Source organism: Artibeus jamaicensis, unplaced genomic scaffold (genome assembly GCF_021234435.1).
Source record: "Artibeus jamaicensis isolate MK-2021 breed Jamaican fruit bat unplaced genomic scaffold, CSHL_Jam_final scaffold_833, whole genome shotgun sequence".
NCBI classification, from domain to species: Eukaryota; Metazoa; Chordata; class Mammalia; order Chiroptera; family Phyllostomidae; genus Artibeus; species Artibeus jamaicensis.
The window spans coordinates 19,037,800-19,052,188 of record NW_026522056.1 but is presented as its reverse complement, the minus strand read 5'-3'; the positions used below and the strand labels follow the sequence as shown (position 1 = coordinate 19,052,188).

Genomic DNA, 14,389 nt, shown 5'->3' with positions numbered 1-14,389 from the left:
CTAGCTATGGGCAAGAGGTGTGGCTGGCTGTCTGCAGTCAGTCAAGCATTTGCGTGCAGATAAACCAGTGAAGAGGCGAGCATTGAGACTGTGCAGTGCAGGGCGGCGGGCTTGCACATTTGTGCTCAGATAAACAGGCCTGGGCAAGCGGAGAGGACCGCCATTGCTCCCTCTCTGACCCTGCCCCCACATGCAGCTTCACAAACCAGCGACCTGGGTGGCCCCGCCCTGGTGAACACCTAAGGCACTTCTCACAGGTAACAGGCACAAACAGATCAAAACATGGCTCAAGAACAACTCAGAGCCCCAGAGCCGATAAATCTAAGTGATGAAGAAATAGCCAAACCTTCAGATGCACAGTTCAAAACACTGGTGATCAGGATGCTCACAGAACTGGTTGATTTTAGTCACAAATTAAAAGAACATATGGAAGCTAAACTAATTGAAATGAAGGGAAATACACAGGAAACCAATAGTAATGGAAAGGAAACTGGGACTCAAATCAAGGGAGTAGACCAGAAGAAAGGAAAAAATGAAGAAAGAAAAATATGAAGAAACAAGAATTCAAAAAAATGAGGAGAGGCTTAGGAACCTCCAGGACATCTTTAAACACTCCAACATCCTAATTATAGGGGTACCAGAAGGGGAAGAGGAACAGCCACTAGTGGAAACCTTATTTGAACAAATAATAAAGGAGAACTTCCCCATTCTGGCAAAGGAAATAGACTTCCAGGAAATCCAGGAAGCTCAGAGAGTCCCAAAGAAGTTGGACCCAAGAAGGAACACACCAAGGCACAACATAATTACATTAGCCAAAACTAAAAGGGGGGAATGGTGAGGGAGGGGTGTGCAGGATGGAGGGGAACGGAGGGGGGAAATAGAACAAATGTAATGGCTTAATCAATAAAATAAAAAATAGCTTTAAAATAAATAAATAAATAAATAAATAAATAAATAAATAAAAATACATGATGTAGAAGTGTCTTAAAAATAAGATTGCCTATTGGGGAGCAGTCTCTAGAACACATTCTGTGTAAAAGAACCAGATCTGAAAGTAGCGCTTGAGGTTGAATGATTGTTAATTTGTTTGGTTTCCAGCCTGGTCTACTCGGCAACTTTCCTGGCCCCTATGAAGAGGAAATGAAGGGGATTGCCGATATTACGGGCATACCTTTAGGTAAGGTTCACTTCTCAGCTTTTAAACAGTTTAATAAAGCACTTCAATTTTTTTATTGCAATTTTTATACATCCGGTGAAGTGCACAGATCTTAAGGATACAGCTCAATAGAATTTTTAAAATACTTACATGCATGTAATTGCAACTCAGATCAACATACAGAGAATTCCAGCCATCCAGAATGCTCCATTGTACTGCTTCGTGGACAGTACGGCCTCCCCAGGTAGCCACTGTTCTGACTTGACCTCCATTAGTTTTGCCCCTTGAACGTTTACAGATGGAACTGAGCTGTACGCGCTGTTGTCTGCTTTCTTATTCCTGTTGTGTGAACAGGAGATTGGCGTTGTCCCAGATTTTGGATGTTAAGAATGAACATGTATGAACTTTCTTATACGTCTCTTGATGGGCCTATGCATTCATTTCTCTCAGATGTGCAAGGGAGACCCCTCAAAATGCAATATATTTATAAAAATTGCTGTGTTCTTGTATGTTTACACTTCAGTCACCTTCAGAGTACTCTCTATTTGATGTAATAGACCAATCAAGACATTTTTTCTGCTGCTCAAACCAGTTTTTGAACGTGTCGATTTTGATGCCTTTTAGGGCTTGTGCCATTTTTGTTTCACCTCTTCCACATTGACAAAATGTTTCCCTTTGAGGGTGTTTTTCATCTGGGAAAACAAATAAAAAGTTGCTCATAGTCAGATCAAGTGAATAGGGAGAGTGGGGCATGGGGGTCATGCCATTTTCGGTCAAAAGTTGCTGAACACTCAGTGCGTTGTGGGCAGGTGCACTCGTAAATCACTCATCACGAAATGGGCAAATGTGTTGAAAGAGTCTTGAAAAAAACTCCTGGAAGCTGAACACAGCCTCTCACAATGACACCAGCTGGCACACTGATACAGATGGATCCCTAGAACACTCACCTGGCCAGGGAAGCCTGTCCTACAAGGGACCCGCCATCCAGAAGATAATCCCAGTGGTTTTGGGGGGTCCCCCCATGTACTGGGTGACAGGGTAGCTGCATGTTTACCCTGGTAGATTCTGCCGACCAGTCTTCCAACGTGGTTGTGTCCATTGGCCGTCAGCAAAGTATCCGAGTTCTAATTTTCTCCACTTGATTCTTTTCTACTTGATAGTCTTTTTTATTTGAGCCATTTTATTGAGTGTGTTATAGTATTCCATTATTGTCTCCTTTGCATTTCCCTGATGGCTGATGAGAACGAACAATTTATCGACCCTTCCTTCTTTGTGCTAAAGTCTTATGCAGACGAGATATCTCCATATCTTATCCATTTGAAGAAATTCTTTTTCTTTTTAGAATTTTTTAATATATTCTGAATAAAAGTTTTTTTGTCAGAAATATGTATTCCAGCCCTAGCTGGTGTAGCTCAGTGGATTGAGCGCGGGCCTGCAAACGAGAGGATCACAGTTCGATTCCCAGTGAGGGCACATGCCTGGGTTGCAGGCCAGTTCCCAGTGGGAACTTTTATTCTGTTATTAATTCTCTTATTAAATTCTCTTATTGGTGTCTTTTGATGAACAAAAATTCTTAATTTTAATAAAGTTCATTTCCTCATTTTTTTTAGGGATAGTGCTTTTTGTGTCCATTTAAGAAATCTTTGCATGTGCCGAGGTCATGAAAATATCCTCACTTCTACATGTTTTTCATTTACTCGTTACATAATCTACTGTGAATTAACTTTGGGTATGGCAGGAGTGAAGGGCCAAGTTTCAGGTTTTTCCATGTGGACTGTCCCTCCAGTGGAGTCCACAATATTTCTTGGAACGACCAGCCTTCCCTCAGTGGATTGCACTCATGCTCTTGATGGCAATCAGGTGATTGTATACATCTAACTCAGGTTGTGGACTTTCTGTGAAGTTTCATTTATCTATTTGTCTTACTTATACCAGTACCATGCCACTGCAGGCACTAAAGCTTTATAGTAAGTCTTAAAGTATGTAGTGTAAGTTTTCCAACTTTATTTTTCATCAGAGTTCTTTTCACCATTCTACACCCTTTGCATTTCCATATGAATTTTAGACTCAGCCTGTCAACTTTGACAAAATAGCCAGCTGACATTTTGGGTGGGATTGGAATACCGAGTCTTCCAGTCTGTGAACATCATGTATGAAATTTCAGTATTGATAGGTTATGGGTTTTTCTGAGCTGCATTTTTAATCTTTAGAGAGGATGTCTTGCGTATTACTCATCCATATATCCTTCCCCATAGTGTTTCTCATAGTCTTCATATCATAGTGTTCTTAGGTACCGATGTTTTTGGAAGCTGTTTTTAAATTTTTGTTTCCAACCAATAGTATTGAATGAAACAGACTTTTTCTGCCACCCCAAAAGTTTTCTTTTTATGCCACCGAACAATAGAGATATTTTAAGTGGCCTGTATGCCCTGGTTTTACAAGAGAGATGATTGAGAATTTCTAGAAATCAATAGTATTTATCAACAAAAATGGCTAGATTTGTTTTTTGGTTTTGCTTCTTCAAAAAATGATTTAAAGGGAGGTTCTCAAAAATGATCCACAAAGATAATTAACATATGGAAAATATACATTTGTATGAGAAGTAAGTCTTTAATTTCTTTATTATGTAAAAAACTCTAGCAAATGAATATCACATAAATATCTCAAGAGAAAAACAGAATAAAAAGATTGACCAATGATTCATAATAAAAGAAAGTAAGAGTGGAATTTCACCAAAACAGAAATCAAATGGAAAAAAATCCCACATTAAATTGGGGTGAGAAAAATGTTAAGCCTAATATATTAACGTAAATTGGAACAGTGAAAATGTATATCACTGAATTATGAAATGCTAAATGGTATTATTGTTACTACACAGTTTTGGAAGAATATACAAAAATTAAAATGTTTTACAATGAACTTTCTTCGTAAGCTCTGCACTTATTAATACTTCCTGTATTTCTTTTCTCAGCTTCGAATATTGGTACACTCTAAAAATCTAGGCAAAATACTTCTCAGTATGCAACCAAAAGCCAGACGCATTAAAGTTTTGTAGTTGAGTCTCAAAAGAAAACTAAAAGGAAGCATATGGGTGAAAAAATGTGGATGTTATGGTGTAATAGAGTTCCCCCATGCCCAGATGCTCAGCTTGCCCAGTGGGTCCCCCTTTGGGGGGCCCCTTTGGGGACTAGTCTTGTCATCCATCTGCAGTGCACAGGCTGGTGAGACTGTCAGTCAGCCAGCCGTGCAGGCACGTTCGGACCGGCCTGCCAGAGCAGAAACGCACATGGGGAGGAGAGCTCAGCCCTTTCTTGAAAAAGAAGTTTCTGTGCCCTGGCTGGTGTAGCTCAGTGGACTGAGCGTGCAGGCCTGAAAACCAGAGGATCGCAATTCGATTCCCAGTCAGGGCACTGCTTGGGTTGCAGGCCAGTTCCTGGCAGGGAACACGTGATACATTGTGTGTCCCCGGTAGAGGCAACCATACCTTCATATTTCTTTCCCTCGCTCCTTCCCTTCCCCTCTAAAGATGAATAAATAAAATCTTTTTAAAAAAAAGAAAGAAAAAGAAGTTTCTAATAATGTTATGGTTCTCTATATTAACGAAAAAAATTGTCTTTTCTCATAGGAGAGATTATTTCATTCAACATTTTCTATGAGTTTTTCACCATTTGTACTTCGATAATAGCAGAGGACAAAAAAGGTAAGGGTGCTGATGGAATTAGGACTTGTAACATCTCTGTTTGCTTTGTGAATTTTGTGTGTGTTGCACACAGTTTTATGGATTTCGGTGCATTTTTAAAGGCAAACTGAAAACTGTCCTTATTTTAAGGCCACTGCGATGCCTATTCAATTCAGGCATGCAAACGACTTGGAAGAAGTGTTTCAGGACTATTAACATGCTTGCCCTTCCTCATGGTCCACTCATATTCACCTTCGGGATCTGATCTAAGTACTCGCAGGATGTGTAACAATCTTCGTAACTGTGATGGTCCCAGACTTCCCTTGAAGCCCAGGACAGATCATCCATCAGCCAACAGCCCCCGGGTGGACCACCCTCGACCTTCTGTGTTTTTCCTGGCAGGTCCCCAGAGTACAAAGCACAGGATGATTTAGCCTGAGTCACTCTTATTTTTGACCTGTGCTTTGTTATTAAGTCTGCCCGTACCTCACCCTTGAGGTGTCCGGCTATGGGTAGCAATGCCTGAAGGATCTTGGCAAGTCACATTAGGTGACAATAACGTAACTGTGTCCGGGCAGGACAGTGTCCCAGTGGACCAAAGAATGACCACTGATCCTTTCCCCATATTCTAACCTTACCTGGAACCCTGTGTTCTCGGGGATTATGGGGGGATCTGGCCAATGTGACAAGGAGAACAGTTTGATCTTAATACTTACAGTATCAAGATGCTGCTTAATTCTTCTTGTTGGATTTAACAGTTGTGAATATCAGTGAACCAAAATGAAGCGTCCAGTTTTCAGGTCCATCGTACTGTCATAACTGCTTCTACGTGTTTCTTTTGCTTTCTTTCAATTAGGTCATTTAATACACGGGCGGAACATGGATTTTGGAATATTTCTTGGGTAAGTAAAGAGAGTGGTGTGTATCAGTCCTTAAGAAGAGTAGATTGTATAACACTGATGAAAAGTCCCAAGTCATACTCCAAGTGTGACCACAAGGGAAGGGCGTGGGTTCCTTAGTTTTGGGACAAGATGGGCACACTCTTACTCAGTTGTTGGTGAGTTTGTACCTGAGTGGTACCTAGTGAACAGAGATCTGGAACATGCTTGAAGGCCCAGATGCACGTCCAGTTTATTGTTAAAAAGGAGGAATAGCTCTGGCTAGTATAGCTCAGGAGTGAATGCCAGCCTGCGAAGCAAAGGGTCACCAGTTTGATTCCTGGTAAGGGCACAGGCCTGGTTTGCAGGCCAGGTCCCCAGTGGGAGGGGCACATGAAAGGCAACCACACACTGATGTTTCTCTCCCTTTCTTTCTCCCTCTCTAAACATAAATAAGTAAAATCTTTTAAAAATCTCTAAAAAAGGAAGAATAGCTTTCTGTTTTATGTCTCAATCTTTCTGGAAAAAATGCTTTACAGTGAGGGACTAAATTTGAATCTGGGCTTACAGTTTGTAGGCTGTTTTATTGGGAGAACTACTCAGCCTCTCCGGGCTTCAGTTTCGTCATATGGAGGAGCGTGGAGGACAAAACCCGTATATGGCGAAGTTCTTTTTTATATTGAATTGATTGGGGTGCCATTGGTTAATAAAATTACATAGGTTTCAGGTGTGCAATTCTATAATACATTATCTGTGTATTATATTGTGTGTCCATCACCCCAAGTCAAGTCTCCTCCCATCACCATGTATCCTCCATACCCTCTTCTACCCCCCCCATCCCGTCTCCCTCCTGGTAATCACCATGATTACCAGAGGGAAAAGTACCCGAGTTGTGGTTGTTTTTTTTGTTTTTGTGTTCAGTCCCTTTCCCCCCAGCCCCCTCTCCTCTGATGAAAAGTTCTTGTTAGGGTTGATCATTAGGGAGTAGATAAAGTACCTGGTATAAAGCATGGGCATCATCATTATATTCATCATTATCATCATTGTTCTGAAATGTCACTGAAATTTGTCTTTTATAGGTGGAATATAAATAATAACACCTGGGTTGTAACCGAGGCGCTAAAACCTTTAACAGTGAACTTGGACTTCCAGAGAAACAACAAAACTGTCTTCAAGGCGGCAAGCTTTGCTGGCTATGTGGGCATGTTAACAGGATTCAAACCAGTAAGGAATGTCCCGTAACGTAACGTTACAGGTAGCTCTGCATCCTGCTTTTCCTCTCTGTGAAGGGTGGATCTGAGGATCTAAAAAGAATACAAGCCCCTGCTCACCCGTTTGCACTTCTTGTCACCTTTGCGAGAGTGAGCTCACATGGTAGAGAGAAGTAGAAAGGAAATGAAGGCTCCTGAGCCCATTCTGGGGGCAAAGTGTGTGGCTGGGTGTCGGGACTGGGGAATGGCCACCTGGAATCTGTCCCGGGTCTGCCACTCAGGCACCTTAGGCATGAATTCTCTGCACTGCAGATTCTTCGTTAGAAAAGGGAGGCCAGTAACATCACATCTACTTACCTCACACACAATGGGTGAAAGTGCTTTGAACTTCTAAAACAGTTCTGTTAATAACACATGATATCATCATGGTTTTGATTAGTCACTGCATTCCATACGTCCCAGTCTAGGTCTCAATCGACCATACAGAGTTTGGCGAGAGGGCCTTGCACGGGGTGATCTCGGTTTCTGACTTCACTCCTTTCTTTTTCTCAGGGACTGTTCAGTCTTACACTAAATGAGCGTTTCAGTACAAATGGCGGTTATATGGGTGAGTAGATAGTTGTTAAATGAAATGGAGATTTCATAGGCATTTTGAGAGGAGAGCTGGCTCTGCCTTGCGGTTCAGAGTCTCCCCCATTCCAGGCCTTGTGACCCTGTGTGTGTCTGCTCCCTCCCAGGTGTCATAGAGTGGATTTTGGGGAAGAAAGACGCCATGTGGATAGGCTTTATCACTAGATCAGTCCTGGAAAATAGCACAAGGTAATCTGGCTGCTTTACCATAAAATTTAATATTTATTCTACTTTATGTAATTGATGCATAACATTAATTTAAAGTATTGTTATTTGTATATATTGCAAAGGTTTTGTTATTTGTATATATTGCAAAGTGATTCTGTAGATTGAATTTGTAGATTGCTTTGGGTAGTATGGACATCTTAACAATATTAATTCCTCAGTCCATGAACATGGAATATCAATCCATTTATTGTTATCTTCCATTTCTTTCACCAATGTCTTATATTTTTCAGTGTGCAGGTATTCCACCTTTTGGAGTAAGCTTATTCCTTGGTATTTTGCTCTTTTTGATGCAGTTCTTTTAATTCCCTTCTCAGAGCTCGTTATTAGTGCATAGCTACTGATTTTTGTTAATTTTATCCTGCAACTTTCCCGAATCTATTAGTTCTAACAGTTTGTGTGTGTGTGAAGTCTTCCAATTTTCTATACATAGTATTATGTCATCTGTGAATAGCAAGTTTTACTTCTTCCTTTCTGATTTGGATGCCTTTTGTTTTTCATGCATGATCGCTTTGTCTAGTACCGTAAAAAGAATACTGAATGAAAATGGTAACCGTGGGCATCGCCATCTTGTTCCTAATCTTAGAAGAAAAGCATTTGGCTTCTCACCATGAACGTTAGCTGTGAGCTTCGACACGTGGCCTTCGTGGTGTTGAGGCACGTCCCCTCTGTACCCAGACTGTGCGGTTTCTAATCGTCAGTGCATGTTGGAAATTGTCAGATGCTTTCTCCGCATCTGTTGAGATTGTCACACAGTTTTTCCTCTTCATTTTGTTAATGTGGTGTATCACATTGCTTTGTGGTTGTTGAACCATCCCTGCCTCCCTGGGGTAAATCCCACTTGACCATGGTGTATGATCCTTTGAGTGTGTTGTATTTTATTTTAAATTACTCATATTGAAATATAAAGAATTTTCCAGGTTATCTTCCATTGAAGAATTATTTCAGTTTCTGAGGTGACCCTCATATGGAATTCTTCATTTACGTGTGGTGTGTGTGTTTATAGGAAGGAATTGAATTGTTTAAAAAATGTAAGAGACAATGCCACTATGACAAGAAAAAGCCCATACATAAAATAAAAATTGTACAATGTTCATTTAAATCATAATGCCTGTTAACCTAGAAGTTATATTCTATGCAGAAATCTTATAATAGCAAAATGGCCTGTAGCCAGCACTACGTCAAAATGACTTAGAATAAATTGACAGTTCTACTTTTAATGCCTTCCAGGGAATGAGAATAGTACTTTTTTGCAAACCCACTTCACTTATTAATAGCCCCCATTTTTAAGGTTTACTCTCTACGCCTTAAGTCCCCTCTATGGTAATAGTACTGTTCCCCTTGGTTCTGTTGTTGAGTGAAAGGCACACACAGTAAGGGTGGGAGACCCCCTGAGGCTGTTGTGCCCCTCAGACCGGAGGGGACATTTTGGGTGGGTGTCCTGCCACGTCCGAGTTGGAGCTGCCCTCCTGAGCCATTGCAGACCATCCTTTTTTAAAGAACGTGTTCCTCAAATATTTGTTTTCACTTAGCATCCATAGTGAAAAATCTTTGATGCCGTGTCAACTAAAAATTTTTGCTTTTTAAAAAATGTCTTTATGTAGTTATGAAGAAGCCAGGAATATACTGATCAAAACGAAGATACTGGCCCCAGCGTACTTCATCCTGGGAGGCAATGAGACGGGGGAGGGCTGTGTGATCACACGGGACAGGACAAAGTCTCTGGACGTGCACGAGTAAGTGTCTGCGTTCCAGCCGAACAGGAACTGTGGCTCGGACTGACGTGGGTACAGGTGCGAGGCGTGAGCCTGAGAGGAGTCTCTCTTTTTCTGTTTAGACTCGACCCCGAGCAGGGTAGGTGGTATGTGGTGGAAACTAATTATGACCGTTGGAAAAATCCCTTCTTCCTTGATGATCGCAGAGGAGCTGCCAAGATGTGTCTCAACCATACGACACAAGACGTAAGTAACACAAGAAATGGTGATGTTAAAGATTTCGTCAGTTCTGGCATTTTTCGTTGGCTTCTATGGAATTGATAAACCTCATCCTATCCAGTATCAAGAGAAAGTCCCACTGAGTTTTTGTTTCGTTTTTAAAGAGCTAAATTTTGCTGTACTTACCTTTTTTTAATTCTGAACACCACTCGGTGAAGTTGAATGACAAACAGGCAAGAATTAAAAGGGGAGGAAGAGTCAGAAAGAAAAAGCGATACATGAGAACCATTACTTCTGCTTCTGACAGTGACCCCAAGGGAAATTCATTTAGGGAGTTGGAGGCAGGTCGATGGAAGAACGTCTTGGCTTCTGACCCATTTGTGTGAATAAGGCTGTTGATATCTGTATTTAACGTGCTGAACAAACTATTTTGTGTTTTAGAATATCTCATTACCAACCATGTATGATATCCTGTCAACAAAACCTGTCCTCAACAAGGTATGTAGAGTTTTTATGGATTGACTGATTGGAGAGAGAGAAGGGGAGGGAGGGAGGAACAGATGGACGGAAGGAGGGAGACAGACAGAGACATCGACATCAAACTGCTCCTCCACTTACGTACGCATTCATTGGTTGATTCTTGTATGTGCCCTGACCGGCGATCCAACCTGCAACCTTGGCACATTGGGATAATCTCTACCCACTGAGCTCCTGGCCATGGCTTAAAAATATATACATGTATAACTCTGTCCTGTGTTTTATCCCTCCCCCGCCCCCCCGTTATCTTGGGAGAAATCAGAGCTAGAATCATAGGTCATGTTTAGCTTAAGGCTGATTTTTTAAAATGTTTTTATGTGACCAAAATAGTAACTGCTGGGATGTGACAAACTGACCACTGTGGCTTGGGTATCCAGTTTGATCAGAGTATTGCTCCAAGTTTACTTACATGGCACTGAATTAAGTATAGCATTTAGTTTTAACTTCTCCTAATCAGGGAATCTTACGCTGTACACTACCAACACCTAAAACTTAACCCCCTGCAAAACAGAGCTTTGTGTCTTGGTGGATTAGGGTTTCCCTTTATTACATACATCTTTTATCTTTTTCTAACAGTATAGCTAGAAAAGTGCAACAAACTTCCTAGGCATCCAGTTTGCTAATAGCCCCCCCCCCCCACTGTGTATTCTGGATGCACACAGCAGGTTTTCCCCTTGGTTCCCGTCCCCTAACCCTCCCCCTCCCCAGCGTCAGCATGCCCTGCCCCCCTTACCTCTGACAACACACTCCTCCTGCTGGGAGCATTCGGATGGGAGCCTGGCTCCCGCAGGAAGCCTTCCTTACGCCCGCTGACCCTGCCACACTTGCTTTGTCCACACCCCATTCGTGGGAGCTCACAGTGGTTAGATTCTGTGTGCCTTCTAATGTGCGTGCCTGTGTAGTGTCCCCACTGTATGTGCTTTAAGGATGAGGACAGCCAAAGCTAAACTGTTCCTATTCCACTCGCGCTAAGCTTTGCGTGACTGCAAATCCCAAATGGGAGGTCCAGTCCGTCTCACGGCACCGGTGGTGGAGCAGGGTGCTGCTCTGCAGTGAGACTTGGAAGAACTCAGGGTTCTCTCCCAGGCCTATTTATATGTTCAACCGGGAATAACAGTCTACTGAAACCAACTGTTTTTATCATTAACTTATTAGTTACTTGGATCTTTTATATAGCATTTATTCTGTTTTCACAACGTATTATTATACATTATTTAGTATCAGGTAACTTCATAAAGCAGTTCCACGAAAAACGTTAGTATGAATTAGAGGACATCTTGGAATTGAAAACACCCTTAAAGTAAAACTAACTGTTGTTTCAGCTGACGGTGTTCACAACCCTGATGGACGTCACCAAAGGTCAATTTGAAACTTACCTGCGGGACTGCCCAGACCCCTGTATCGGGTGGTGAGCACCCACCTGGCCTACACAACGTGCTGTGATGCTGGGGGGCTCTCGCGTGGCCGGCCTGTGCAGCCGCCCGCCCTTTGGCCAGCAGCCGAGACCCAGGGCAGGGCCTAAGGCACGAGCTTGTCTGTCTTGATATGTTTACACTTTGCAGGCTGTTTGTGCAGGAACAGTCGACTGCTCTCACGTGAGGTACAACCACCATTTAGAATTTGTTGAGTTTCATTTCGACATTTGGGGATGGGGATGGGTAATCAATTGTGGGACCCACGTCCATGGAATAAAGCAGTCTCTGTGGGCACTGAATTCTGTACAGCTATATAATAGTTACAGTAGACAGTCCACATTGTTTTTCACTTTAATATTTGTAAATTTTTCTATGCGATTGTCTTTGCTGTGACAGCAATATCATTTCACCCACTTTGACGGGAGGGAGGCGAGACATTCAGTTGTGTAATTTCTGAATGAGCAGTCCCTGGGCCTGACTCTGAGTGGCAGCGCTCCCAGGGGTCCTTGAAGCGGTCAGCACACAGGGCAGTGTTTGACACACAGAGCAGACGTGTTTCCTTTTCCAGAAGCACCCTACCTCCCCAAAACCCGGGAAGTTAGCTCCCAAATCCACACCCCAGGTTCCGTGAGTGCAGTGAACAGGCCAGGCTTGTGGAGAATGAGAGGCAAACCCACTTGTCTGAAACTTTCCTACACATCACCCATTTCAGTTTTTCTTCTGATCAGTATGTATTTTTTAAAAACTTAAGTTCAGTTACTAAAAATGTTTTTCAGAAATCAATAAATACATTTATGAAAAATACTAACAGAACTTGTTAACTTTCCCATCTCTCGCAATGAACTGTGAAATGCCTGCCAGCCGGGCGTGGCTGTATCCACTTCCCTTCCGTGTCGGCTGGATGCACAACACTGAATAAAGTCACTGGAAGCATTGACAGCAGTCTTGTACGCTGACTGCGTGTATGCCTACGTGTTTGTCTGAGGGTGGGCGTTATCGCGGAAAAATCAAAGCCAAACATGTCCAAGTTGAATGACAAAAGTTATGTAAGTGGGTTGTTCAGCGTATGAACGGCTACAATTTTCGTGACTCATCCTTACCACTTCTTGGCCCAGTTAGCGGCCCAAGTGCAGGTGCTGAAAGGCAGCTTCTCCTCCGACTGAGCCCCAGGTTAAACCTCGAGGAATTCCAGCGTTTAACTCGGAACAGAGTATGAATATAGTGTCATATAAATGTCTCAAATCTCACCATAGAGATATTCTAGGATTTCAAGGTTGGAAGACTACGTTAAAACAACATTTAAGGCTACGGATGGGGCTGTTGTGAAGGTTTTACAAAGCCTAGAGCAGTGCTTTTCAACCTTTTTCACCTAATGGCACACTTCAACTAATTGCTATAGTTCTGCAGCACACCAAAAAATTTATTTTTCACCAAATCTGACAAAGAAATACAGTTTTGATTGATTTAAAATATGGTAACAGTAATTACCTACCCTTTTTGCTCCATAGTGACTTTTAAAGATTAGGTGTCCACACTTGTGTATTTCTGTGTACCTAAAATTAACCAGTAAGATGCAACCTTATTATGCACCGTGACCAATAAGATGCAGCTGTATTATATGACCTATATATTTATGGTTCAAAGACAGGGCCTTCAGACCAAATGGCTATTGTGCTGGCTGTTGTAATTTTTCGATCTGACAGTCCAAGGGAAAAGCAAAGTACAAACTAATACCACCCTAGTCAGGTATTTCACGTTTTAAAAATTGTGGTACACAGGTTGAAAATCACTGGCCTAGAGACAACAGAATAAAAGTGTCCCTCTATGAAGAGCACCCTTCTCCCATGCCACGCGGTGTGGACGAGGAACACGCCCCAGAAGGGCCTCTAGTGAAAAGTAACAAGGCCCATTTTTTTCTAGGCTGTGCCACGGGCCACAGGAAGGGCCAGAGCCTTGCAAATCATGAGATGACTGACCAAAGTTGAGGTCACACCAATCCTTACAATTTAATCCTAATCCAATTTTGTCATGAAAGAGACTTGATTTTCAGCACTTCCTTGTTTAGTGACTTCAATAAACACTGATAATTATTTGTATAAATGCTTACTCACTGATTTCCGTTTTTAATTCTTTGTAAATCTTCCTTTGAAAGATACAGCTAATTACCATTTGATAAAATGTAAATACTAAAAGCATCCTTGGACCCAGGCCAGTTCTTTTTGCAGATAGGAAAATGAGGAACCAAAGGGGTTAAATAGCATCACTATGTGTTTTTCTGTAAATCCTCACCTGAGGATGTTTTATTGATTTTAGGGAGGGAGGGTGGAAAGGGAAGGAAGGAGGGGAAGAGAGAAACACTGATGTGAGAAACATTGTCAGGTGCCTCCTGTATACGCCCCAACAGGGGGTCATCTGCCCCCTTTTTAGTGCATGGAATAATGTTCCAGCCAAGCAAGCCTCCTGGCCAGGCCTGCGTCAGTATGTCCTGGGCATCACGTCTCCAACTGAGTAATGATACTCTCAGTGCTTTATGACAATACTGCCCAAATAGTGTCTGTGAAAGAACTGTAAGCTAAAGGGCTCCGATGTACTAAAACGAATGCTAATATTTATACAAAGAAAAGCTGCAGCCCACAGTGTTTTATAGGCTGAGCTTGAGTCCTGACAACCTAGCAGAAGGGACAGAAATTTTCTAGGTGCAAGTCTGGTAACATTAGATAACCA

At 42.1% G+C, this 14,389-nt stretch overlaps 1 protein-coding gene across 1 annotated transcript in view; it reads left to right on the top strand.

Annotated features, from left to right (window-relative positions):
• The window catches only part of ASAH1 (N-acylsphingosine amidohydrolase 1), a 28,144-nt gene extending 16,418 nt beyond the window's left edge, over positions 1 to 11,726 (top strand). Inside the window, exons 5-14 of the mRNA XM_037128795.2 lie at positions 1,099 to 1,177; positions 4,782 to 4,856; positions 5,692 to 5,737; positions 6,793 to 6,937; positions 7,477 to 7,531; positions 7,662 to 7,743; positions 9,384 to 9,515; positions 9,617 to 9,740; positions 10,155 to 10,211; positions 11,573 to 11,726. Of these exons, the coding sequence (XP_036984690.2) occupies positions 1,099 to 1,177; positions 4,782 to 4,856; positions 5,692 to 5,737; positions 6,793 to 6,937; positions 7,477 to 7,531; positions 7,662 to 7,743; positions 9,384 to 9,515; positions 9,617 to 9,740; positions 10,155 to 10,211; positions 11,573 to 11,662 (885 nt within the window). The 3' untranslated portion in view covers positions 11,663 to 11,726. The remainder of the gene's footprint in view (positions 1 to 1,098; positions 1,178 to 4,781; positions 4,857 to 5,691; positions 5,738 to 6,792; positions 6,938 to 7,476; positions 7,532 to 7,661; positions 7,744 to 9,383; positions 9,516 to 9,616; positions 9,741 to 10,154; positions 10,212 to 11,572) is intronic.
• Positions 11,727 to 14,389: the final 2,663 nt, after the last annotated feature.